Genomic DNA, 27,650 nt, shown 5'->3' on the forward strand with positions numbered 1-27,650 from the left:
TGCCTGTTTTGGAAAAAAATCTCACCCCTAGAATGCAAACTGTTCAGCGCTTCTAAGCAAGTCTGTGCAGGCAGGGTCATGAGCGATGATGCATTTCCCTGTAAACTACGCCCTGGGGTGAAGAATCCCTTCGCTTGACGCGCCTCAAACGGACCGTACCTCTGCCAACGCCATGATTGCTTCTCGGTGCTTTGCTAGTTTGACGCTGTGCAGCCTGGTCATTGCCCAAAGTGGCGGCTCAGGTAGGCTGATTTTTTGCTCCTTTTTCCCTTGGTTTGATATCTGAGAAGTGCAGCGAGGAGTGACTGCAAATGCTGTTTCCTCACAGCAGAGAGGCTGCCGTGTTCGCAAAGGAACCAAGCCAGGTCCCGTCGGGATTGCTTAGTTAGCTCTCATAATGGCTCCTGTGCAAGCAGGGAAGTAGTCTGCCAAAGTTACGGCGCGTGAGTGCAATCCAGCCTTGGTGTAAATGCGGAGTAGCCTCTGCAGCCCATGATGTAAGACTAGTGTGAAAGTAGCACAAGGGGAGAATTGAGCTCGACATTCCTAACGGTTCATGAGACCGACTTCTGAGGCCAGTCCTAGAGATTTTCAGTGAACCCGTTGTAGATAATAAAAAAAGCACCTGATCTGAAACATAGTGGGCCTGACCGGGAGCTTGCGAAACCTGGTGTAGCCCTAGTGAAGTCACCAGCTGAGGTCCTGCCTCCTGGCATTCCATGTTAACCACCGAGCTTTCCACTCACTTCTGGTAGCTTGATCCTGGTGTGACTTGGGTGGGAGTTGCTGGTGTTAATGCTTAATTCCCACTGGTTTCAACAGGAGTTAGGGGCCTAAATACCTTTGGGGATCTGAGCCTCAGGATCAGACCTCTCCGGAGGTGAAAGGAAATGGAGCACGTTTGATCTGAGAATCCGTAAGAGCCAATAAACAGCTGGTTTCCCTGCAAAACGATTGTCACAGAGCCCTTTTTCACCAGCTGGGCTGAAGGAGAGAGCAGTGAATATTTCAGCAGTAAAAATAGTAATTAGTAGCAAATGTTACGGAGGGAAGAATAATAAAGAGGCGACAACCAAGTTAACTTCTTGTAGGCATGCTGGAAACCTGGACCACTTGGTCCAGACTATTCATCTAAGCTCCTGACCGGATAAGTAGGGGCGGAACCCACAGTCAGGGCCCTGAGTGTTAAGACTGAACTGGCATTCTCCATTGTCTGGCACCCTGTGCTGTCATTCGCACCAGTGCAAAGTGCTTGTAAAATGTTACACAGTGAATGGCTGCATTGGTTTACCGCCAATTGGTTTTTAAACTAGCTCAACCCCCCTGTGGATGCTCTAATTTCAGTTTGCTTTACACCCATATCCAAAATAAGCCCATGCAGAGCTTTGCACTGGCTTTGGTAAATCAGTTTCAAATCACACCTCTACTTAAGCCCATGTAACTTGCTCGTGTAGGCAAGGCCAGGACAGTAGTGTTATACACCCATTCTGCACTGCAGGGGACCAGCCCCTGTGTCCATCTGAAGTCTGCATCCTCCTCCACATTCCTGGAAAGAAGTGGTTCCTGCTCCCCACTCTGGGGAGCAGAGCCGCCTCTGGCAGCTCCGAAACAAGCAGCATAGGGGTGAAGGGAGGAAGGATGGTGAGGTGGTTTATGACTCAGGAGACCTGATTCAATACCCTGCTTTGGCACAAACTCTCTGTGACCTTGGGCAAGTCCAAGGGATTTAGCTGCCTAACTTTGACTGATTTCAATGGGACTTAGATGCCTAAATCCCTTTGAGAATCTAGGCCCTGGTCTGTCGGTGCCTCAGTTTCCCCATTGGTAACTGGGGACAATAGCATTTCCCTAGCCCACAGGGGAGTTGTGAGGATAAATACATTAAAGACGGTGAGGTGCTCAGCCACTACAGCCATGGTGGCCATGTCAGGACCGTAGCTGGCTAGAGACTCTCTCCCACTCCCAGCCTGTCTAGGCCCCTGCATGGAGCAGGCAGGGTGGGGCTTCTGTGCCTGAGGGGGTCTGATAACTCCAAACAGCTCTTTTCAACAACGGCAAAAATCAGTCCCATTTTTAACACTAGCTCCGGGTTTCTTTTAATTTTATAAACCGAGGTTTGTCCTGCCACATGGAAAACAGTGGATAGCTGTGTGGATGCCATGGCAGAGGCAGCTGTACCCAGGCTAGCCAGCCCAGCTCAGACTCAGGGTGTCAGGCAGGCGTCGACGTGGGCAGCTAGCCTGAGCGTCTACCCATGCTGCCATGTCCACGTGGCTATTTTTAGCATGCTAGTTTGAGTGGAGCTAGCACGAGTCAGTCTACCCAGGCTGGGAGGTTTGCTCCCAGCTGCAGTGCAGACACCCCCCCGAGTTCCCAGCTGGGAAGCCTTGTGCTTTAACCACCAGACCATTTCTTCCTCTTCAAGTAATAGAGCAAATGCAAACCTACTCGTTTCAAAACCTGCATTCATTTTTTATGTCTTTTCCCGCCCTTGTTAGTCAAGAGCGTTGAGTATTTAAGGTCGTTCGTAAAGTACCGGGAGAAAGTGGCTTATGACAGAGCGGCTTTAGAATCGATGCATCAGAGGGCAAAAAGAGCCACCGAAGAGCATGACAAAATCATTCAGCTAGAATTCCAAGCCTATCAGAGGTACGTGGGTGATGGGTTCCCCCCAGGTTGCCACCTGAAACTGAGCCCCCCCTGACCCACCAGCCTGAGCTCCCTCTTACACTGTGCTGCTGTGACAAGCTGCTGGACCCACTCCCGGTCTTACACTTCCACCAGCATTCACACAGGCAGGGACACACCCTGCTGCAGTTACATGCAGGCTCTCTGACCAGCCACGCACCCCTGGCTGGAGTATAAACCCAAAATTTTACCGTCTTGCACTGCCCAGGGAACTGCACAGCGTAAGCTCATAGAGGTCGCCCCTCCCTCAATGTGGGGAGGAAATGCAACAGCTCCAGCCCCTTGAGCTAAGATTCCCACGCCCTTCACTCCAAACGAACTGGTTTAGATTAAAACAAAAAATAAGTTTATTAATTACAAAAAGATAGATTTTAAGTGATAGCAAACAGATCAAAGCAGATTGCCTAGTAAATAAACAAAAATGCAAACTAAGCCTAAAATCCTAGAAAGATAGGGTTTGAATTAGCAAATTCTCACTCTGGCTGATGATACAAGCAGGCTCGCAGATTCTTAAGGGACAAGCTGCGTTTGCTTTGCAGCTTGGGATCTCCACTCACTTTCCAAGTCCACTTCTTTTGGAGCTCCTCTTAGGTGTTTGGTTGTGGGGGAGTAAAGACCAATGATGTCACTCCCTGCCTTATATAGCTTTAGCATGTGACAGGAACCCTTTGTTTCAAACTTGGTTGCCAGACCAGTTTGTGGAAAAATACTGACATCCCAGAATGGAGTTCAGAGTCATGTGGTCTGGTCACAGGCCCTTGAGGAGTTATAGCCGCCATTACTTACAGGCTGGCCGAAACATTCACGGGAACGTGAAGCTATTCCATAGCCCATTGTCTTTGCTGATGAGCCATTAGCACTGGATGGCTTCTTTTTGTTGTACCTGAAAGGCTGGCTGTGGGTATTTTCCAGAGTTAAGCCCATTTGAAATGCAGATCCATAGTCATAACTTCAGATACAAAAATAATACACGCATACAAGTAGGATAGTCCTATTCAGCAAATCATAGCTTTTCCAATGACACCCGACGTGACCCATCTTGTACAAAACGCATCACAACTATGCCAGAATCATATCCTATAATATTACCAGGATGAATATGGGATGTAGTGTCACAACGTTATTCTATGTCTTTGTGGACAGTGCATGCATATGGGTAAAATCCTACTTGGCTTAAAGTTACTGCGGTTTGCAGCCCAATAATAATCGGAAATCAGGGTGATCTGTACCGTAGGGACCTTCACTTTTGTTGCAGAAACTGAGCGAATACATTTGCCTGTTCTGCTCTGTTTCCGAGTGTATGCATAGTGTTGTTAGTACTGGTCATTTGTACTGTGGTAACGCCTGGGAGCTCCAGTCACTGACCAGGACCCCTGAAGTCCTGTGACTCCCTCTTCACCTTTTCGCTTACCTTCCAGGACGTTCAAGCTGCGGTTAAGCAGGGACACGAGTGCTTTCGCCAGAGACTTCGAGGTGACCGGGAAGGCCACCTCAGAGCCTGCAGATGTGTCTTTCATTTACTCTGGTGTCTTGCAAGGTAAAAATTAGACACAGCCCTGCAGAATGAAATTCTGCGATCGGATAGTCAGAGCAGGGCATGTAGCCTGATCCTCTGACCTGGAGGAGAGGGAAACTCCGTCTCCAGGGTCCCTTCTATTTCAGGTCTTCCCGCTAGCAGGGCTGGTGGTTTTGTGCTGTGGGCACCTACCTGCTGGCACACGGACTGAACCCCCATCAGAGTCATTCCACAGACACTAATGCAGCTCCCATCCTTACTGACTGCGATTTGGGCACCTGGTTTGATTATGCCGGGCACTGCCAATATTCCCAGGAGCCAGCCAGCAGACTAGCAGTATAGCGGGGGGGCTGAGTTCAGTCTGGTGCGCCCTGGAAGGTTGGAATCAACAGTGGCTGGGAAAGTTGCAGGGAGGCTGGAGGACAGGGAGCCTGTTGATTTGATCCCCTGTGGCCATCGTAGCAGGCAAACCCTCCCCAGCAACGAGCGATGCTGGAGCCTGAATGCTGTGGCAAGCTCAGAGTGCTAGAATTGGCAGGGGCAGAGGGTTACATGCCCTCCCTGCTGCAACAGCCGTGGCAATAAGCTCCGGAATAATGTTGCATTTTGCACCACACCTTGGTGATGAGCTATACCTGGAATCCAGGGGTCAGTCCCATCCCAGATACGAGCAGCTGATCAGTAGTTATTAACCCCAGGCAGGCCCTTCAGTTACTGGGGAGAACCAGGTCAAGCCTTCCTTCTCATTGTCTATGTCTGGATGCCTGAAAAACAGATGAGCCTGGATCTTTCTGCCACGGTGCCATCATCAATGGCCTTTTTGAAGGGTTTATCAGAACCAAGAATGGCACCTTCTACGTGGAGGCTCCCGGCGCATCTGTCAGCAATGCGACGTCTCCAGGCCATGCTCTCATCCACCATGAAAGCGACATCGGTGAGTCCTTGACTGGGCTTTGGCATGACTGAGCCTAGTAAAACTATTCTTGGCACTTCAGTCTCCCCTGCCCTCTTGGCCTGTTCCCTTTGCACTTCAATAACAACGCTTTTCCCCTCTTGACCTCAAAGGATTTCGTAAACACTGAATACAGTAATTAAGACTTGTAAATCCCCTTTCAACGGTACATTATGATGTTCCATTTTGCACATGGGAAAACTGAAGCACAGCGAAATGAACTGACGCACCTACGGTCATCCAGCTAGTCAGTGGCAGAGTCATCCAGCTAGTGACTAGTCATCCAGCTAGTCAGTGGCAGAGCTGGGAATGAACCCAGGAGTCCTGACTCCCAATCCACCCTTGCGTTAGCCACTGGCCTTCACTGCCCTCCCAGAGCTGGGAATAGGAGTCCTGATGCACAATCCCCCTCCACAAGCAATCTCAATATTGCCCATGGGTGTTTGGAAGTGATGTCACTCATTTTGCGTATCGCCAACTTGTGATATTTCTTTGAGTAACATCTGAATTTCTGCTCTAGATTATTCCATTTTAGAAGATCCAGACTCTGCTTCTTTGACTCGGAGAACACATCAGGTCTTGCAGAATTTCCAGCAAGAGCTAAAGTTAAAGGTGAAGTGAAATTGAAGAGAAGCATCTTAAGCAGAAATAATTTCAAACTATGATTGTGCTGCAAAAAAAAAAAAAAAAAAAAAAAAGACTGTCTGGGGCATTGATTGCTTTGAATTCAGTGAATACAATGTCTGTGTAGAATGTGACATGATGGAATTCTAAGGCCTTAGCTTTTCAGAGCCATGGGGCTCTCTTTCCTAGCTAACTGGTATGGTCTGTAGGTTCCCAGTGAGAAAGAGACAAGAGGCTAATTACATGGCAGAGAGTGTGGGGTCCATCTCAGAACTTCCTCTGCATCTGGGAGAAGAGTGGGTTGGTTTAAAAAAAAAATTGAAACATTTCCCCAAGTTTTGGGGTGAATTTTTGAAATTCGCAATTTTGTCCGAAATTTGAAATAAAAAAAAAAATTTCTGCAAGCTGGAGACAAAAAGTGTGTGTGTTGCGGGGGGACTGCAAACAACATGTCCTCACCAGGTTTTCCCTGCTTCTCCTCACCCCAATTCAAAAGTTCATTGAAATTTCAAAACACGAAATAGCTTTATTTGGGACAGTTAGGATGGAGGGGGTGGGGTGGGGAGAGGCAGTTGTTCGAGCCCATATTCAGTTTAGTCCAGGCAAACAAAATCCCTGAGTCTTGAGACAAATTATAACTCCAAAACCCTGGGCCAAGCTTCATGATTTTCATTTCATGGTTTCATAGAGTTTTAGGTCCAAAGGGATCATTAGATACATCTAGTCTGGCCTCCTGTATATCACCGGCCATTACATTTCACTCAGATACCCCTATACTGAGCCCAGTAACCTTAGTTAGATCAAAGCACCCCAGTCCTCAGGAGACTAAACTATTGTTTACCACAGGCAAAGAGCAAGAGAGACTGAGGTGCACCGTTGCCCAATGCCCCTGCATGGCAGGGAATTGTTTAGGTGGGAATATGTCCAGATGTTCCCAGCAAGTGACCTATGCCCCATGCTGCAGAGGGAGGCGAAAGCCTAGAAACACGCTTCATTGTGGTTTGCCAGTCAGCCGCTCAACAATCTCTGGCTTCCATCGGACCCCAGCCAAAATGTGGGTGGCTTTCAGCTGAACTTGGCTTTGAAGTTTTGGGTTGGTTTGGAAGGCGGGTCTCAGGATGGGAACCCAGATGAACTGAACTGGAATGCAAAGGTTAACGTGAATCCTAGGAAGGAATTTCCCCTGTGAGCAAACTATGGCAGGCTAGTCTATAAACATCCACTTGCACTTTCCACTGGACCAGCTACTTCTGGCCACTCTCAGAGGCAGGATGCTGAACTAGATGGACCAATGGTCTGATCCACTCAGTCAGTGCCATGGGCTTTGATTTAGCAAAGCATCACTGTTCGGCAGAGCATTAAGCACACACTTGACTTTATACACCCGCATCAATCCCCTTGGCTTTGCTGAATCAGGGCCTATGTTCCTAAATGAAGTTGCTTCTGTTTTGTTCGACTTTAATTGAGGATCTTTCTACACACTTCTTAACCCTTGCCGAAAAGGGAGAAACCTTGGAGAGGCGGAGAAGGAGTCTGGATTATTCTAGGACGTCCTGCCTGCTGTACCTTCAAGCTGACTACTTGTTCTACCAAAGATTTGGCACCATTGAAGCAGTGATTGCTCAGGTAAGAAATTGGGTGTTTTTAATTAATTAATTAATATTTATTCATTTTCATCGTGTAATCTAAAAAGAAAATTTGACAAATATCATGCTTCTAAAATGCTTGTCTTGTTGTATAAAACGTCACCATTGTAATGATGTTACAGTGTTTAAATGGCACCTTCGCCTCCCATCCATTCACCCACCACTGAAATGCAACCGCCTCTGGTGGAGGTACTTGGCAGCTGTTTGACAGTACATAGCCAACACTGTGAAAGGGGTTAGGCCATGTCTACGTTACAGTGGCACAGCTTCCTACATCAACAGAAGGGGTTTTCCCATTGATGTAGGTAATCCACCTCTCCAAGAGATGGATGGAAGAATTCTTCTGTCAACCTAGCCATGTTTACGGCAGAGGTTAGTTCAACCTAACTACTGTGCTCAGAGAGTGAATTTTTTCACAGCCCTGAGCCCTCTAGCTAGGTTGATCTAATTTTTAAGTGTGGACCAGGTCTTGGAGATGTGAGCTCTACAACTGAAACTACAAAGCAGCATCAACTTATGCTTGAGAGGTTTTTTTTGGATTTGGACTCAGAAGATCTGCGGTCAATTCCTGTCTCTTTTATCACTTCCTGGATGACGTAGGGCAAGTCACTTAATCTCTCCGGGTCCCAGGTCCCCACCTGTAAAATGTGGATAATAATAATTCCTTTGTCTCCCTTGCCCATGTAGATTACAAGCGCTGTGTCCTGCATCTAGCACAATGGGCCCTGATCATGGATGGGGCCTTTAGGGACAACTGCCCTAGAAATAAGAAGATATTTTAGGTATATTATTGTCAGGGGAACTGCCCTATGGGGCTTGCTGTAGCATTTTCCTAAAGCGATGTCCATTCGATTGTGGATTAACCTTCTGTAAAGCTGAATCCTTTCTTTTCCCATCAGAGCAAGAACAATAAGACCTGCTACCTGCATTTTTCTTTATGCTTTCCATCAGTTCACACGTGAGGAGAATAAAAATAATCCTTCCCTCTCATCGAGTGCCTTTTATCAGCAGATCTGAAAGCGCATCACAAAGGGCGTCAGTATCATGAGCTTCATTTTACAGAGGGGAAAACCGAGGCACATATCGTTGACGTGACCTGCCTGAGGTCATCCAGCAGGCCCATAGCAGAGTCAGGAATAAAACCCGGATCTTCTGAGTCCCGCTCCAGTCACAAAAAGCGCTGGGGTTTTTTGGTCATATGAACATTTGTCTCCCCTGCAGATTGCTAGCTACATAAAAGCCGTGAATGCAATTTACGAAGGTGCAAATTTTGATGGTATCAGGCACATCGACTTCAAAGTGAAAACCCTGGACGTAAGTCAGTTGGGCGCTTGGGGCTGGGTTTGTCTCAAAACTCAAACGCCAGCGCAGATGGATTTCAGATTGAAATTTCTAGCGGGCAGGGTGGAGGTGAATGAAAACTGGCATGACACGAGGTGATTTGAAGGGGCCTGGATGGGTCAGGGGTCCTTCACGCTCAGGGTGCGCAGTCAAATCTAATTTATGGTGGTAGCAACTACAGGTTTCATTGGGCGGACTCTGTGAAATGTGACTCGGAACAATCTCCCCTGCTCTGCGTTGCAGGCAGTAACCGCCTGGCTGGCTTGTGCTGTGTCCATTCTGCAGATAATCCAGGAGAACGATCCTTCTGGTTCTATGGAGTCACCTTTCATCGGCCCAGAAATGCTGCTGATGTTGCACTCCAAGTCCAACTGGAATAGCTATTGTCTCTCCTACCTCCTCACTGACAGGGATTACAGCGGAGTTCTTGGGATTGCTTTTAATGGACAAGCTGGTCAGAAGGAGCGTTTTGGTTATTTGTATAATGTTTTGTCCAATGATAAGTGGGATCATTGTTATTATTGGCGTCACCAGGTGGCACGGTTACACACAGTCTTAAGTGTTCTTTTCCTTAGCCTGTGCTCAGGGTGCAGTGGTTACAGAAATGTGGTGGTGGTTGGTTTTGTGATGTCGATTCACGTGGGGGAGCTGTTGCAAATAGCAAGAGAGTTTCCGCTCTGCGTGTCTCTAACTAGAGTTGATTACTGGGGACGAGTTGCTTGGGGCATTGGAGTTTGAGCAGCGAGTTCTGACAAAGGCATTGCCTGCATGTGGTTTGTGACCACCTCTGTTCAAGGACAGGTGTTATAAACCAGCAGCACTTGGAACGCGCACGCTCTCTGCATCACTGATAGGAAACTGAAACCCGCTACTGCTGTTAATATTCATGTAGTACCTAAAGCCCCCAACCATGAACAGGGCCCTACTGCGCTAGGTCAACAGTCTGAGACTTTGTCTTTTACACCATCCCACAGGCCCAGACCTGTAGCTGGTCCAAGCGCAGAACACCTGCTTGAAATTGGCAGGAGTTCTGCATTCTGAGCAGCTTCCAGACCCAGGTGCTTTGCTCCCTGCTTTCCCGGCTTGCGTCACCAAGACCGTTTAGTTTTCCTTTCTGTTTCAGGTGACTTGGGGGGAATATGTTCCAAGCACAGGAAATTCCGGGACAAGGAGGTGTCTCTGAACACTGGCTTGATCACGCTGCAGAAATATGGCCAATATTTGCCTCCTAGGATTCTCCATATCACTCTGGCCCACGAACTTGGCCACAGCCTGGGAGCTCCGGTGAGTACAGCGGGTGCATTGCAGAGTGGGCGTGACATTGAAAAGCAAACGGAGGAGTTAGCCTGGAAGCCTCCCCTTTGACAAACCGCCAAACCAGATGCTTGGCGGAGAAAACTGCAATAATACGTTGCGTTTCCCAGGGATCTCAAAGCACTTTACAAACACAGGTCAGCACCGTCACCCCCTTTCTACAGGCAGGAAAACTGAGGTACAGAGCAGATGCAAGCTCACACAGGGAATTTGGCATAGAACCCAGGTCTGGAGGGACCCTATGCCAATAGCTTAGCCACTGGCCCACGTTCATTTCCCACAGGGCTGTTCCAAAGTCCAGTAAAGTCACTGGGTATCTTTCCATTGACTTTGGATCAGGCCCTAAACAGGGATACACTTTAGTTATGGAAATGTGTCTGAAACAAACCCTGGGTTCTGAGCAGCCCCGAACCTTGCAGCCTGGGCTTGTTGCCTAGTTTTTTCAAACTCTTGCTTCGAGGAAACTGGGTGCAACAGCCAAGCTGCCAAATGGCCAGCGTTCAAAACCTTTAGCCTGCCTCCAGGAAGGTGCGTGGCTGAAGCTCCGCTCATGAATGGATAGGTTTGTATTGCTAATCTATGGCTGTTGACGTAGCTTATTGGCTTGTCTGACAAAGTCCAGGGCTCTGTACTAGTTCATTATGATTTGTAATGTGAAAGAACCGTGGAGGTTGCATTGATGGATTTGCCGGGTTACTAGCTTGTGTCTCAATTTGGCAATGCCACTGTAGTGAGGGGTGAGTTTACCTTCCTGGTCTAAGCTATGCTTGTGTGGACGCACTGAGAGTAACTGATTCCGAGGGGCTGGCCTCGGGTTTACAATAACTAGCTCCCCTGAACCAGAGGACTCAGATTCCATGAGACCAACACTGTGACTTGGTGTGCTGTGATGAGCTGCTCTTCCAGGTGAGACGCTAAAACCCAAGCTCTTGCCTGCACGGGGTAAGCGTTACAGAACCCATGGTGCTTTTTGTATTAGCTGGGGCTGGAATGCAGGATCTTCCTCAGGACCCTCATTGATCCCTGAGATGCTGGAAAAGTTGACTGAAGAGAGCAAATATCAGCGATGGCAGCAGGTGGATGATGAAACTGGCTGGTGTTGGGCTGCTGTGTTCTACCCCAGAGGTGGCTGCATTTGGTTGCGTGAACCAGTCCTGTGCCATCGCTTTATTATTATTGTTGTTCATTACACACTGTATTATGAATAATATTGTCAAGGTTCCTCCCCCACTCTGAACTCTACGGTACAGATGTGGGGACCTGCATGAAAAACCTCCTAAGCTTATCTTTACCAGCTTAGGTCAAAACTTCCCCAAGGTACAAAATATTCCACCGGTTGTCCTTGGACTGGCCGCTACCACCACCAAACTAATACTGGTTACTGGGGAAGAACTGTTTGGACGCGTCCTTCCCCCCAAAATACTTCCCAAAACCTTGCACCCCACTTCCTGGACAAGGTTTGGTAAAAAGCCTCACCAATTTGCCTAGGTGACTACAGACCCAGACCCTTGGATCTTAAGAACAATGAACAATCCTCCCAACACTTGCACCCCCCCTTTCCTGGGAAATGTTGGAATAAAAGCCTCACCAATTTGCATAGGTGACCACAGACCCAAACCCTTGGATCTGAGAACAATGAAAAAGCATTCAGTTTTCTTACAAGATGACTTTTAATAAAAATAGAAATAAAGAAATCCCCCCTGTAAAATCAGGATGGTAGATATCTTACAGGGTAATTAGATTAAAAAACAAAGAGAACCCCTCTAGACAAAACCTTAAGTTACAAAAAAGATACACAGACAGAAATAGTTATTCTATTCAGCACAATTATTTTCTCAGCCATTTAAAGAAATCATAATCTAACACATACCTAGCTAGATTACTTACTAAAAGTTCTAAGACTCCATTCCTGGTCTATTCCCAGCAGAAACCACCAGCATATAGACAGACACACAGACCCTTTGTTTCTCTCCCTCCTCCCAGCTTTTGAAAGTATCTTGTCTCCTCATTGGTCATTTTGGTCAGGTGCCAGCGAGGTTACCTTTAGCTTCTTAACCCTTTACAGGTGAGAGGAGCTTTCCCCTGGCCAGGAGGGATTTCAAAGGGGTTTACCCTTCCCTTTATATTTATGACAAATATATTGTTAATATGCAAGATAATTATATTAACGACAACGCAGTGTTGCTACAGGGCCCAACTGAGATCAGAGACTGATTGTGTTAGGTGCTGTATATACCCTTAGTAGGAGACAGTCTCTGCTCTGAAGAGCCTACTGTCTAAGAATTTGTCTCTCTCAGGGTTTTATCCCGCTGTCTAAGCACCTTCCACGTCAAATCAATAACAAGAGCGAAGACCCTAGCAGACTTTGCAGTGGCCCTTCTCCCTTTTTGGGGTCAGAACTCTGCTTGGGAAAGAGGCTGGGGGGTGTTTTCTTGGATTTTATTAAAAATAGACAAGGCAAAGGGTGGGAGGGGAAACTGAGGCACAGAGCAGGGAAGGGACTTGCCCAAGGTCACCCAGCATGTGAGGGCAGAGCCAGGACTGGAGCCCAGGGCTCTTGAAGCCTAAGACACTAGATGACACTGACTCTCTGTATAAAGTCTGTGAAATAATTTGGGATGAAATGTGCTATAGCCCTGTATTATTATGATTCTATTACATATTAATACCATGAAAGGATTGTACTGTATATGAACATCTAAGGGCCTCTAAGATTCTAACCACGTTTTTATGTTCAGACAATAGAATCGGCGTGATCTCTCTTCCCGTATTCAAAGAGTCTGATCCTCTGTTTCAGCATGATGAAAGTAAAGAATGCGCCCGTTTCAGCTTCGACACCACGCATGGGAACTACCTGATGTTCAGCTACGCCACAGACGGATGGCAATACAACAATGACAAATTCTCCCCGTGCAGCAGTGAATACATCGGGAACATCCTAAGAGCAAAGAAGGACAGGTGCTTCGTTGGTAAGACCCGGTAGCTGTGTTTGAATTGTTTAAATTCTGCCCTGCATGCATTGCAAATAATTTACTGGTTTTTTGCTCAGGGCTGAGAGAGCTCTTAATCTGGGAAGGAATTTATAATAAAGGGGTAGGTTTTGCTTCACCAGAGTTGGAGGCAAGTCTCACAGATGGCAAGATATTTGCAAAAACGAGAATTATTTATCCTGGTGAGGCAGCTGGATAACTCAACTATGGGGTAATGATTCATGAATAGAATAGAATATTATGGTGATTAGACAGATGTGCGTGTATGGGAGGGAGGGAAGAAGAGATAGATGTGCAAAGGGACAGATAGATGGATTCAGAGAGGTCTTGACTGGGGTATTTAAAATTTGGAAGGGTCCAAGGAAGATTCTTCAGTTTCTCTTTTCAGCAGTACTGTATTACAGGAATAAGGGGTTATTCAATGAAACTGACAGCTGGTAAACTTGCAAAGACTCCACAAACACACTGTCAACTGTAGAGGGATCCACTGCAGCTAGACTTTATAAAAGGGCTGATTTCAGAGGAACAGCCGTGTTAGTCTGTATTCGCAAAAAGAAAAGGAGTACTTGTGGCACCTTAGAGACTAACCAATTTATTTGAGCATGAGCTTTCGTGAGCTACAGCTCACTTCATCAGATGTTTACCGTGGAAACTGCAGCAGACTTTATATACACACAGAAATCATGAAACAATACCTCCTCCCACCCCACTGTCCTGCTGGTAATAGCTTATCTAAAGTGATCAACAGGTGGGCCATTTCCAGCACAAATCCAGGTTTTCTCACCCTCCACCCCCCCACACAAATTCACTCTCCTGCTGGTGCTAGCCCATCCAAAGTGACAACTCTTAACATAATCAAGTCGGGCTATTTCCTGCATAGATCAAGGTTTTCTCACATCCCCCCCGCCCCCATACACACACAAACTCACTCTCCTGCTGGTAATAGCTCATCTAAACTGACCATTCTCCAGGTTTAAATCCAAGTTAAACCAGAGCATCGGGGGGGGGGGGGGGTAGGAAAAAACAAGAGGAAACAGGCTATTACCAGCAGGACAGTGGGGTGGGAGGAGGTATTGTTTCATGATTTCTGTGTGTATATAAAGTCTGCTGCAGTTTCCACGGTAAACATCTGATGAAGTGAGCTGTAGCTCACGAAAGCTCATGCTCAAATAAATTGGTTAGTCTCTAAGGTGCCACAAGTACTCCTTTTCTAAAAGGGCTGAGTAATTTTAGGACCAAGGACAAAACATGCTCAAAATAAAGGTCAAGCAAAGCTCACACATCAGGGCACAAGCAGATGGGACACAGGGGCCAGGTAAGAATTTCTGCTCTTCCCCTGCCCTTCCCATAATACACATCATTGTAAAAAACAACTTTAAGGCATCATTGGATATTGTCACCAAGCATCAGGGGTTTGCCACTGCTAGACCTGCTGGTCCAATGATCTGACCTGGTAGGGCTGCATCTCAAGAGAGCCATCATCACCATGGTGTCCCTTCCTCAACTCTTTCCCTGTTTGTCTCCTCCCCTGGCAGAAACTGACCGCCCCATCTGTGGGAATCAAATTGTAGATCCAGGGGAGGAGTGCGACGTGGGCAACAATGACTCTGACCCTTGCTGCTATGCTGCCAAGGAGCCAGAGGGCATCCGATGTAGGCTGAAGCCAGGAGTGCAGTGCAGGTAGGTGTCTACAGGAGGGGTTCTCCACCTTTCCAGATGTCTGTCCCCCTTTCAGGAATCTGATTTGTCTCACGTACCCCCAAGTTCCACCTCACTACAAAACAACTTGCTGACAAAATCAGCCATAAAAATACAAAAGTGTCACAGCACACTGGTACTGAACAATGGCTGACTTTCTTATTTCTACCATATAATTGTAAAATAAATCAAGTAGACTATGAATATTGTACTTACACTTCAGTGTATAGTACATAGAGCAGTATAAACAAGTCATTGTCTGTATGAAATTTTAGTTTGTGCTGACTTTGCTAGTGCTTTTTATGTAGCCTGTTGTAAAACTAGGCCAATGGCTAGATGAGCTGATGGACCCCCTGGAACACGCCTGTGCACCTCTAGGGGTACACGTACCCCTGGTTGAGAACCACTGATCTACAGTGTCTGATCAATGGTTCTTTCCCCTTCCATGCAGACTCTGCAGGGGGCACTTGTTTTACAGTCATTCCAAAATCCCGCACATGGCAGTTTGCTGGAGATACCAAAAGTCACTTAAAAGGTGCATTTTGAGGGCATGTTCTTGCCCTCCCTGGTCACTGCAGGGAGTGAGCTGTGTTAATTACAAAAACCGTCCAAGAGGCCCCCACGTAATAAAGCTCGTGGAACATGGCACCATGAATCTGACCCTGTGATTCCATGGTGTCTAGGCATTTTCAGACCTGATGCTTAAATCACAGAACCATCCTCTCCTGGGAGAGCTCAGGTGGCTTCATGAACATCTAGGAAATGGCAGCTCCTGCCTGAAAGAGCTTCCAGCCTACAAGGCACTGCAGGTGGAGATGAACAAGCCAGACAGGGCAGGGAGGCAGAGTAACAATCATAGGATGTGTTTAATTCCTGCCCAATCAAAGCCCCTGGGGTTTGTTCCAAGGCGGCTGCCCCCTCCCCAGCCCTTTACAGTCTCTGTACCTCCCCTGAGTCAATACTGGGGGAAAGGCTGGCTGTGGGTACAGTTACACTACTAGGCTTGGCTGCTTCTCCCATTTAATTCTGGAGGCCACTGCCTTCCATTTCTACAGCACCATCATCCAGAGATCTCAGAGCACCTGCCCAAATAAATTGGTTAGTCTCTAAGGTGCCACAAGTCCTCCTGTTCTTTTTATAAACATTTGTTATTTAATCCCTGCCCCTCTGTGTATTAGACCCATTTGACAGAGGCAGAGGCAACAGCCCAGCTCCTCGAATTTAGGCATCTAACTCCCTTTGAAATCAATTTAGGTTCCTAAATCCCTTGGAAGGTCTGGGTTGAAGTGACTTGATAGTGAGTTAGTTGCAGAATCGGGTAGAGAATCCAAGAGCCCCAACTCCCTCTCCCCTGCTCTAACCACCAGTCTCCACTCGTCTTGCAGAGCTGGGACTAGAACCCAGCGGTCCTGGCTCCCAGGGCCCCAAGCTCAAACCCCCAGACAAATACCACCTCTGCTAACCAAACCCACCTAAAAAAGGAATTGGAAGGGTCTCGTGCACTGGCCAGAGCAAGGAGCAGCATGGGAGCTGGCCTAGCACTGTTATGATTCAGGTCATAGCCTGCTGCTAAGTAACATTGTTGGGTACTTACATATGTTTACATGTACTATTTCTTGCTCTTCCAGCTCAAGCCAGGGCCTGTGCTGCAGCCATGAATGTGTCTATAAACTCCAAGGGGAGCTCTGCCATGAGGAGACTGATTGCACCTTTGAGAGCACCTGCTCTGGACGAACAGCTGAATGCACCGTTCCCCCTCCCAAAGCCAATTACACTCCGTGCAGCATGGGGACACGGATCTGCTTAAATGGGGTTAGTCCTCAGAGCTAACCAAAGCACCCCCAGGAGCCTGATGCAGTTGGAGAAACTAAGAGCTGGAAAAGACCCAGAGCAATAGCTGGGCAATAACCATGGTTCCTGCATGATTGACAAGCCTGGAGGCTGCAGTCCTTTCATCATCCACAGGGCTGGTTCAGCACAGGCAGCAGGAACGTTAGTTTTCCCCATGTTAGGCACAATTAGCCCATAGAACTCAATGCCACTAGAGATCTCTCAGGCTGAGTGTAGCAGAAGTCACAAAGGGGATTGAACCTTTACATAGCAGGAATTTCCAGAGCTGCAACAAAAGTGTTGGGAGGGATTTAAACCATCCTGCATAAGGGCATAAACGAACCCTTTAATGTGGGTGCGGAACCAACATTCCCTGTGAGCAGGTTTGCCAGAAGTGCTTGCTCCTGGGTTTCTTGCACCTTCCTCTGAAGTAGCTGATTCTGGCCCCTGCCACAGGGAAGATACTGGGCTAGATGGACCCAGTGTCTGATCCCGGATGGCCATTCCTGTTCTCACCCCTCATGGTTTGCTCTGCGGCTGCTGAGGCCCTGCTTGTTCTGTGGGTGAACGGAGGAATCCAGTCAACCAGGTACCTTCCACTGGAAATTAGATTCAATTGGACTGGACTTGGGGAAACATTTGTTTCCTGCCTCATTAAATGGAACAAGCATTTGTATGAAAAGCTCAGTCCTTCAGCGAATGCATGCTGGCACAAATCCTCAAAGGGGTATTTAGGTGCCTAACTCCTGTTGATTTCAATAGAGTTAGGTGCCTAAGCAGTACTGAGGGTCTGGGTCCCTCTGCTCCGGACAGATCCCTCACCTTGGGTAACCTCCCTCCCCCACATAAATCCCATCGCTTATTCCTTTCCTTGTAGCTCTGCCTCGGATCACTCTGCGTCAAGTACAGCCTGGAGCAATGCGACTGCGTTAGCACATCCAGGCAGGAGAAATGCCACGTATGCTGCCAGCAGCCAGGTATGCAATCTGTCTGGCTGCCCGAAAAAAGCCCCTGCGTGGCTTTTTCCTAGAGTGAGAGGAGGAGGAGTGGCCGGGGTCAAGGGAGGACAAGGGCTGGGGTCAAAGTTGCCAGCTCTATGCCATCAGTGGACTTTAAGAGCCAGCAGCTCAGGGGAATGCATTAGAGCAGGATGCCCTGACACAGTAACCTTTGCTGGCCGTAGCATGGCCTTATTACCAAGAGGTAAAAAAGCAACCCCAAAGCTTCCTTTTATAACAGGACTAAAGCTCTCCAGGGTGCTCACTGATCTATTTGTACGCATCTGAGACAGCCCCGATGCTCCAGCATACGACGAGCCGGCAGAACGGCATGCGTATCTAGGTTGAACCCTGGAGTCGTGCTTTTCAAAACCCCTGCTCTAGGCCAAGTGGACACATGTGCCAGTACATCCTCTGCTCTGCTGCAGCATCACTTCAATGGCACGCACATCCCGCTGACCCCAGGCACGCCCTGCAGGGACAGGACGGGCTACTGCGATAAGTTTCACGTCTGTCGGCTTGTGGACGAAGATGGGCCCATAGCCAGGGTGAAGAATTCCATCTTGGATTTCATTGAGCTGCAGGATGTATCAGACTGGATGAAGGTAAGCAGCTGCATGAGATTTTTTTTCCCCCCTCATTTCCTCCCTCCCCCAGAGCGACTAGGGCCCAGATTTTCAGTGGGAATCCGGCTGCTTTGAGAATCTGGGCCTAGGTCTGTAGATTTACAAATATTGGGGGAGTGAGCAGTTAACATAGGGGGCTTGAGACCTGGGCTCACCTGTGACCATGGGCAATTCACCTGCCTCTCCTCTGTTCCACACCTGTTAAATGGAGGTAACAACATCCTCCCTCACAGGAGTGAATAATTGCCTGGAAAGCACTGTGGATGAAATTGTATCCCTGTGGAAGGGAGCATGGAGGACATACACTCAGGGCTTGGTTTTCAGAGCTCTCGTTGGTTCCCGCTGGGATGGAAGGTGCTCAGATGGCCCTTGTGATAGGGTTCTGGTCTGGTTTTGTCCCTCAGACGCGCTGGTGGGCTGTGCTCTTGATGATCCTGACTTTGGCAGCTGTGATGGCCGGCACAGTCTTCCTCTTCGGAAGGACGCTTGAAAGCGAAAAAGGCGAGTAACTGCTTTAAGCAACTCCCGCTCAGTCCAGTCCGCTCCTTGCTTTCTCAGGCAGGGTAAGCTCATCATCAGCAAGCACTGTCCCAGAAACGGTCAGGGAAAAATACAGCCTGATGTAGCTGACACCTCCTGTTCAAACGACACCACACTGACAACTGTTGCTGGGCTACACACACAACCCAGCACCATCAGAGGAGCCACGTGTCACCTTGATTTTTAAATGTTCCCAATTAATATTGTCAAAGCTAAGGAGGCAGTCAACCAAATTGAGTTTTCAGGTTTGAGCCTCCAGGTCAGTTACAGACAATATAATTTTGTAGAGGACCCTGGATAATACTTTGAATGATAGAATCAAACTTCATTTAAAAGAAGCAGTAGTTAAGCAAATGTGCACAATTACCATTTATGCAGGTACTACCATTATACTTCCATTCGAAGACGGAATGGTGGGTCAGTCCACTAACAGAATGAAGTACGGCCTTATAACCCTGTAACCTACTGGTACCCTTTTGGTGTTAACTGGAGCTCTCTCCAATTTAGCAAAGCCACTCCTTTTTCTAACCCATTATAAGACTAATTAACATTAAAACCTACTGAGTACCATATCTACATTTCCACCACCTCTTTACATTACATGAGTGAAATCAACAGCTGCACCAACGTCTTTCCCATACTCTCAGTATAGATAGCATTTTCCTAAAACAGCCACAATTCTCAAAAACACTCATTTAAAAACCCTGCTAAAACCAGCTTTAACCACAACATAACCCTGGCTTATGTTCTTGCTAACTTCAATTTTCTCATCTTACTAGCTACAACTTCTCTCTCACTTTTGCTCTCGCCAACTCAATTTCCCATACTCCTCTGTATTAGCCTAATTGAGGCCAAAGTCTAATTTCTACTTATTTCTTAACCTAATACATCCAGTAGGCTACACATGGAAGCTACCACTGTGCTTATATCTGCTAGGGGGTGAAGAGCCCTTAACTTGCACCCAGGTGAAAATTTCAGGGGGGACCATTATGAGATCCAACTGTTAATGAGCTGAATTCCCTTACACTTTTCCCATTAGCCCACTCTCTTGCATCCTTCCCCTCACATCAGTGGTGACCTCAGACCTGCATAGTTGTAAGCGGCAACCTTTTGCCCCTTGTCAGAATGCAGCCAAGAAACCGACCACACTTGCCCGTTCAGCTACGCCACAGACAGAATGGGAGAGAGCCTCTGCCACTACCAGGAACTGTCACATCCTCTCCAGGCCAGGTGAATGGCTACCTGGCTTTGGGCTCCTATGCCATCATTGGAGCCTGCCAAATCTGACCATGCCTGGGGCATCTGGAACAGCCCCTGGGGCATCTGGAACAGCCCCTGGGGCATCTGGAACAGCCCCTGGGGCATCTGGAACAGCCCCTGGGGCAGATATGATGCTGCGGAAGATGCTGCACATACGGGATGGCTGCTCTTTCATGCTGGGCTCCCCAGAGGTCTTCCCTAGCTGAACATTGCAGACTCCGAGGCCACTGACTGGCTCTTAAGGCCATGCAGCTGCTTTCCCTTCCTCCACCAGACCTTGCCTTACCCACATACAATAGTCTTCTCTCTCATGTGTGCTCCCTATACACACCCCTTCTGCCCACTGCTCCCATAACACAACTCCTGCCCCCACCCCACTAATGGACCAGCTTCTCCTTGCTCAGCCTCTTACCCATATAGCTATGGTCCAGTGTCACGTGCTCCTAAGGTACTGCACCATAGATCTTTGTACGTTCATCTCCATTGCCTTTGCGCTCATGAACTGATAGATCTTAAGGCCAGAAGGGACCATCATGATTGTCTAGTCTGACCTCCTGCCAATCACAGGCCATAGAACCTCACCCATCTATTCCTGTAATAGGCCCATAACCTCCAATTGAGTTACTGAAGTCCTCAAATCTTGATTTAAAGACTTCAAGTTACAGAGAGTCCACTGGTTACTCTAGTTCAAACCCGTAGGCAATACATGAGAGGGCTAAACACCAGGGAAGGAGAAGAGTTATTTAAGTTAAGGGCTAATGTTGGCAGAAGAACAAACGGATGTAAATTGGCCAGCAAGTTTAGGTGAAGGTTTCTAACCATCAGAGGAATGAAGTTCTGGAACAGCCTTCCAAGGGGAATAGTGGGGACAAAAAAATCTAACTTGTTTCAAGACTGAGCTTAAGACATTTAGAGAGAGGATGGTATGAGGTCTCCTACAATGGCATGTTGCCCATTTGCAACAGCTGTTAGCAAATATTTCCAACAGCCGGAGACTGGACACTATATGGGGAGGACTCTGAGCTACTACAGAGAATTGTTTCCAAGGTATCTTGCTGATAGGTCTCATGCCACGTGCTCAGGATCTGACTGCCATATTTGGTGTCAGGAAGGAATTTTCCTCAAGTCAGACTGGCAGGCAGAGACCTGAGTGATTCTAGCACATTTCACTTTGCCACTCCCTTAAGCACAGAATACTGCAGAGAATCTGTTAAGAGGACACAGATCAAAGCCTCTAAGAGTTCCTCAAATATCAAGTAATCCAGGGCCTTAATGAAGTTCCATGCTGGTTTTAACATGTTTATGTAGTTGTTCACAGGTCTGGGATAGCTCAGCTGTCCAGACATTTACAGTTATTCCTTTGCAAGATTTCTGTGCACAAAGGCTTCATTGTATGGATTCCATTCTCTATGAAACCCTTAACATAAGAATGGAAATACAGGGTCAGACCAATAGTTCATCTAGCCCAGCATCCTGTCTTCTGACAATGGCCAAGAAAAGCCACCACATAAGATGCTCCTCCAAATCAGAAGCAAACTGAGCCTCTGCATCTGGGTAAACCCACAAGTAGAGAAGGGCTCAGACAAGAACTCTAGCTCCAAACATTTTGTCATTGGTAGGGTTCAGAATCCAAATATAAATCCAAATTTTCACCACTGTTTGCTTTTGGTCATAGGCCATGCATCCACAGGGGGAATTAGAGATGCAGCTGTTAGTTCATCCATGGTATTACCACCTGGTTACCTAACAATAGGCGAGCGGCTCTACAAGAATCATTGATGATGGTTGTTGCATTTTTATCTTTTACTTAGAAGAGAAAAGCATGAAGTGCACGGTCAAGAAGAACTCACTCAGCCAGCAACCTGAGAAAAGGCAAACATTAATATACTGGGAACACGAGGAGCTCTACATTGAAACGACGCACCAGGAGTATGAGACCATAATATAGCAGATACACATCATCCTGATTCAAGTCTGCTCTTGGAGGTCATCACCATCCAGAACACATGAGCAATACATTGGAGCAGCTTTTTCAGAAAAGCTCAGCTCCCATTTAAGCACCTAAAACAAGTGACCAGATTTTTCAAACAGGCTCAGCATCCAGCCTCCTGCCACTAGAACAATAGGTACTTTATGCATAAAGGTATTCCTTGATCTGCCACTGATTTGCTGAGTACCTTTGCCAAGTCCCTTCTGCCTGTGACTCTTCTTCCTGCCTGCTTCAAAGGTACGGGGAGAGATAATGTCTGTAAAGTACTTAGAGATCAGCTATTAGAAGAAATGGAGGAGAGAAGAGAAAACTTATCTGCTACTGCTTTTACTGGGCCAAATAAATCATTTTGTGTATCACGTTCTCAAATAAGGAATTTCACGTTAAATATATATTTTTTGAAGTCTGACACTTTTCATGTAGGATATCTAATTTTCCCCCTTTGCTAAAGAAGAGTCTGATTTGGCCATCCTTACCTCACAGGCTATTCTATAGGAGTAATCCCACTGAATCCCATCGATTTTGAGGCCATAAGAGACCATCTATGATCAATAGATTCAGTGCTGCAAGATCAAAATTATTCAGTATTGGGGGGACATGGCCTGGGATAATGTGTCAAAAACCCCTTGTCACTCCCACAGTTTAACATTCTTAGGGCAGTAAGGGGTAAAAGCCCCCTTCCTCTCCATTTGATAGAGTTCTACAGTAATTTGCAAAATCTGTTCTTGGGCCAGAGCTTTTCATACTGTGAGTGGCTGGTTAATTGTCCTAGAATTTTTGTTTTTGTTTAGTTACATAGCACTGAAATAGTTGGCACTCACTTTCTAGATGGATGAAGTTTCTTAAGGGTCTATTTAGACTGTAAGCTCTTTACGGAACGTGTATGTGTGTGTACAGCACCAGCATAGTGGGGCCCTGATCTCCTTTGTGGCCTGTTGGCACTACTGTAATAAAAACCAACAATGACTACAAAGCCTGCATGCTAACACCAACCCACGTGCAAAGGGAAATTCCAGAGTCTTTTATTGGAGCCTTTGCATGGCTGCGCTGCCCTCTAGTGGTACGTACTACATCTCATCCCTGAGACTGTAGCATTGAGGAAAAAGCAAAGGCTGGAGAGAGAGAGTGAGTGTTCATTTGATGAGGTCCTTCATGTACTTCCAGCCATCATGGGTGTATTCACGGACCTTGGTGGGAGCCACAGATAGAGCAGACACAGTGGCCTGAACTCCTGCAAGAAATGTAGCAGAGAGAGGTCCTGAGAAGAGCATTAACACAAAAGCTGAATTTGCTACTGTTATTTATGATGGATCACACAGATCTCCCCATTTAACAGGTGAGATCTATCCTTATGAAAGGAAGTTTCAGACAAACCTAGGCATCATTCTTGTCTCATTTGGCATCACCACCTCAAACCAGGTCTGAAGGATGGTTCTGTGGTTAAAACAGCACCAGGACATGGGGGATCTGGGTTCTTTTCCTGGTCCTCCACAGACTCCCTCTGTGTAACTTTAGGCAAGTCACTTATTCTCAGTGGGCCTTAGTAATTTGCTAAGTGTTTGCAGAGTGCTTTGAAATGCTCAGATAAAAATTGCTAGAGAAGGACAAAATATTATCTTAAGGTGGTACAGGAATAAAGGGAAATGTCTTCCCTTTTCACACTAGCCTAGTAGGGCAAAGGTTGAGTTCAACTGTACTCAGTATCCTTATACAACAAGCCAGTTTGGTTTATAAACTCTTCAATCCTTCAACAGAGATGGGACTTCTCAGGAGTAAAAGTCGTCATAGTGTCTCTTTATATTGCTACCTCCATGATCGTGGTCAGTTTTGCTGTCTTAAATTACCTGCTGCATAGGTAATAATAATAAAAGTCCCTAGTTCTTACATAGCACTTTCCATCAGTAGATCTCAAAGCGCTTTTTTTACAAAGGAAATCAGCATCATTATCCTCATTTCACAGATAGGGAAACTGAGGCACAGACTGGCAGCAACTTGGCCATGGGCACCCAGTAGGCCAGTGGCAAAGCCAGGAATTAGAACCCAGGTGTTCCAATCCATTGCTTCATTCACTAGGCCACACTGCCTCCCTTCTTTCAATCTAATGGGCCAGCATTCTAGGATAAGTTGTATCACTGATCGTAGACCTATTCTATAGCTTAGGCAGTGAAGGGTCAAGTCTTACCTGTGTTCCAGGATTCAGAGACAGAAAAGTCAAATTTTGGAGCGGATGGAAGCTAAAAAAAAGAAAGAATCGGGGGGGGGGGGGGGGAAGAATCAGAAGTGTTTGGACACTAGCTACATACAAAATGGCTAAACGATGGCTTAGAAGGAATAATGAAAAACAGAAGCTAACAGACTCCCTGGGTCACCTTGGGCAAATCACTTAAGCTCTGATTCAGTTGACCCAGCTGTTAAATTGGGTAAAAAGTAACATTTTCAAAAGCAGCTTTGGTGCCTAAGTCACTAAGGTGACTCTGAATTGCTCACAATCTAAGGACACAGATTAGGTGAGGGGAAAAAAACAAAACCTGAACAAAAACAGTAGGCAATTTATACACAACTTGATTAACTATAAGCACCATGGCAGAAATGGGTCTTTAAAAGGGAGGATCGATGCATTAGTGTTTGTAAAGTGTTTAGAGATCCTCAGAGGAAAGATGGCTCAGGAATACCAGCTATATAAAAAAAAATCTAGACATTTTCATTTTCTCATCCTTTGCAAATTATCCCTTTCATGTCCCACCTCATAAGTTCTCGCTCTCCCAACAAGTTTAAAAATCTATTCTCCTTCCATTCCCCTCGAATTAAAAAAATAAGTACGGGGGAGAAGTCTGGCTCCATTGAAGTCAATGACAAAACTCCCGTTGACGTCTATGGAGCCAGGATTTTTCCCCAGCACTTTCCCTTCCTCCCTCAACACCAAGCCAATTTGCTAACCAGTCTTATCTGCACAGTTCTTACCTCCCAGCCTGTGTAATCTGTCCATTCCTGTATAGCTGGAGGCAGTGCTGCTCGAGCCTTTTTGAGGGCCTCTGCTCCTTGACTGCCATTTCCCAGAAGACCCTGATCATATGCCACATACATGGCACCTCCAGCCAGGCTGCCTTTGACGAAGAACCTGAGAGGGAACGAGTAGCAACAGAAACCCAGTTTGCATGTAGAGCTTTTCAACCAGCAGATCCCGATCCCCAGAGGGGATCACAAAAGGCAATGAGGGGTAGAAGGACATAGTCACAAGGCATTAACATTTTATTACAATCTAAAGCAAAGAAAATCTAGCTCTCCCATCCCCACTCTCACCGGTCAAGATCAAGTATTCTTTGTCAACCTCTTAAAGCCACACACAAATACATTATATAGGCTTATTGTTGCTACTTTTCTTAAAAAAATTCTCATAATAAATGTAAGGGGAGTCATGAAAATATTTGACTTAAAAAAACACTGCCAACTATTTCAAGAACTAGCTGTGGGTAAGAAATCCATATTTAATGAGGTTTCCTATTGCATCTCACGAATAAGCGCTCAGATTACCTGATAGAAATGTGTCCCTCTAATGCAGTGAATTACATTGCAATTAGCATCTCACTCCAACCCATTCTGAATTTGTTGTGTGTTTAAGACTCAGACTGAGTGTTGGGTGTGCAAGGAACACAAGTCTGGACAACAACTGGTAATCCTGCAAAGGGGGAATGGAGATATTTGGCTTGGGCCCTATTTGCTTCCTAATGATGGACAAGAGATGCCTGTGGTATTTATTTTTCCTCAGTCAAAAGGGAGAAAGGAAGGAGTTGCACTTTGTTTTTTACCATTACAAACTCAGGTCCTGTCTAATCTACAAGACTCTATAGTAACTAGAGACCATGTCATATGATGACATCACAAGAGCAGAGGGTGTGAAAACTACAGCAACTGAGAGGGCAAGGGATTTATAGTCAGATTGTTTCAAATGCTGCATTTGTTGGCTGATCTTTAACAGCAATGCTTAACTAACATGGTGGAGAAAGGAATTCTCTGTTAAAGATTCAACACACCTGGTACCACCCCCACTTCAGCTAATTCCACCCCTTCCCTGAAAGGTGTGAGCTCAGAACACACACCATCCCAGGCCCATAGTTGGGCTCCCAGCACAAAGCCGGGCGGTGGGGTGGGTGCCCAGCTTGTTGTAGGTTTTTTTAAAAAAACATTTCTGGCCCCCGTTACCCATGGTAAGAAAGCAGATGGTTGCGGGGAAGGGAACCTGAGGGAGGTGGAGCCGGGAACTTGGGGAGAGGCACAGGGAGGAGAGCGTGTAAAGCGGCACTTGGGGGAGGGGAGGCTGAGGGGGGAGGGGTTTGGGGGAACACTGAAGGGGCAGCTGGGGGGGTAGCCTGGGAGTATGCTGAAGGGGGCAGCTGGGGGGGCCCAGGGGTGGTGAGGGGGCAATTGGGGGAGGTGATAGGGGCAGGTTGAGGGGGAGAGGACCAGGGCAGTGAGGGACAGTTGGGGGAGGCTGAAGGGGGCGGTTGGGGGTGGGGGCAGGGTAGGCTGAAGGGGACATGGGGCTCTGAGGGGCAGTTGCAGGGGGGAAGCTGATGGGGGTGGGGGGGAGGAGCCTGAAGGGGGTTGTGGGGGGACAGGGGCGCTGAGGGGCAGTGGGGGAGGCTGAAGGGGGCTGTGGGGGGGCAGGGGCGCTGAGGGGCAGTGGGGGAGGCTGAAGGGGGCGGTGGGAGGGGCAGGGGCAGGGAGGGGCAGTGGGGGAGGCTGAAGGGGGAGGTGGGGGGGCCGGGACGCTGAGGGGCAGTGGGGGAGGCTGAAGGGGGCGGGGAGGGGCAGTGGGGGAGGCTGAAGGGGGCGGGGAGGGGCAGTGGGGGAGGCTGAAGGGGGAGGTGGGGGGGCCGGGGCGCTGAGGGGCAGTGGGGGAGGCTGAAGGGGGCGGTGGGGGGGCCGGGGCGCTGAGGGGCAGTGGGGGAGGCTGAAGGGGGCGGTGGGGGGGCAGGGGCGGGGAGGGGCAGTGGGGGAGGCTGAAGGGGGAGGTGGGGGGGCCGGGGCGCTGAGGGGCAGTGGGGGAGGCTGAAGGGGGAGGTGGGGGGGCAGGGGCGCTGAGGGGCAGTGGGGGAGGCTGAAGGGGGCGGTGGGGGGGCAGGGGCGCTGAGGGGCAGTGGGGGAGGCTGAAGGGGGAGGTGGGGGGGCAGGGGCGGGGAGGCTGAAGGGGGAGGTGGGGGGGCAGGGGCGCTGAGGGGCAGTGGGGGAGGCTGAAGGGGGAGGTGGGGGGGCAGGGGCGCTGAGGGGCAGTGGGGGAGGCTGAAGGGGGAGGTGGGGGGGCAGGGGCGCTGAGGGGCAGTGGGGGAGGCTGAAGGGGGAGGTGGGGGGGCCGGGGCGCTGAGGGGCAGTTGGGGGAGGCTGAAGGGGGCGCTGAGGGGCAGTTGAGGGGGCGGCTGAAGGGGACCGAGGGGCCCACGTTGGCGGGGGCACTGCGGGGACCGAGGCGCGGTCCGTCCCGCCCGCCTCACCTGACGACGGGGAAGACCCGCGAGGAAGCCATGACGGGAGCCCAAGGGCAGCAGCGAGCGCTCGCCCGGCCGATCCGCGCCGCAAAGGCTTTCGGGTGTTGTAGTCTCGGCTTCCGGCCGGTCACGTGGCCAGCGCCGGCGGGCGGTG

The 27,650-nt window shown here is 48.1% G+C and overlaps 2 protein-coding genes across 2 annotated transcripts; one reads left to right on the forward strand and one right to left on the reverse strand.

Annotated features, from left to right (window-relative positions):
* Window positions 1-7: 7 nt before the first annotated feature.
* Window positions 8-23,319, forward strand: LOC140903424 (disintegrin and metalloproteinase domain-containing protein 10). Its single transcript, XM_073324720.2, has 16 exons — window positions 8-242; window positions 2,499-2,649; window positions 4,107-4,225; window positions 4,980-5,138; window positions 5,677-5,768; window positions 7,284-7,406; window positions 8,648-8,740; window positions 9,053-9,221; window positions 9,891-10,051; window positions 12,879-13,050; window positions 14,607-14,751; window positions 16,398-16,581; window positions 17,477-17,576; window positions 17,982-18,202; window positions 18,628-18,724; window positions 21,835-23,319. Exons 1-16 carry the CDS (start codon window positions 173-175, stop codon window positions 21,969-21,971), a joined length of 2,193 nt encoding a protein of 730 aa, XP_073180821.1. The 5' UTR covers window positions 8-172; the 3' UTR covers window positions 21,972-23,319.
* Window positions 23,020-27,611, reverse strand: MICOS13 (mitochondrial contact site and cristae organizing system subunit 13). The gene is made up of 4 exons (XM_073324722.2): window positions 27,503-27,611; window positions 24,975-25,131; window positions 24,196-24,247; window positions 23,020-23,244 (listed from the first exon to the last, which is right to left on the reverse strand). Exons 1-4 carry the CDS (start codon window positions 27,532-27,534, stop codon window positions 23,147-23,149), a joined length of 339 nt encoding a protein of 112 aa, XP_073180823.1. The 5' UTR covers window positions 27,535-27,611; the 3' UTR covers window positions 23,020-23,146.
* Between the last annotated feature and the right edge of the window lie 39 nt (window positions 27,612-27,650).

This window comes from Lepidochelys kempii, chromosome 25 (genome assembly GCF_965140285.1).
Source record: "Lepidochelys kempii isolate rLepKem1 chromosome 25, rLepKem1.hap1, whole genome shotgun sequence".
In the NCBI taxonomy this organism is placed as follows: Eukaryota; Metazoa; Chordata; order Testudines; family Cheloniidae; genus Lepidochelys; species Lepidochelys kempii.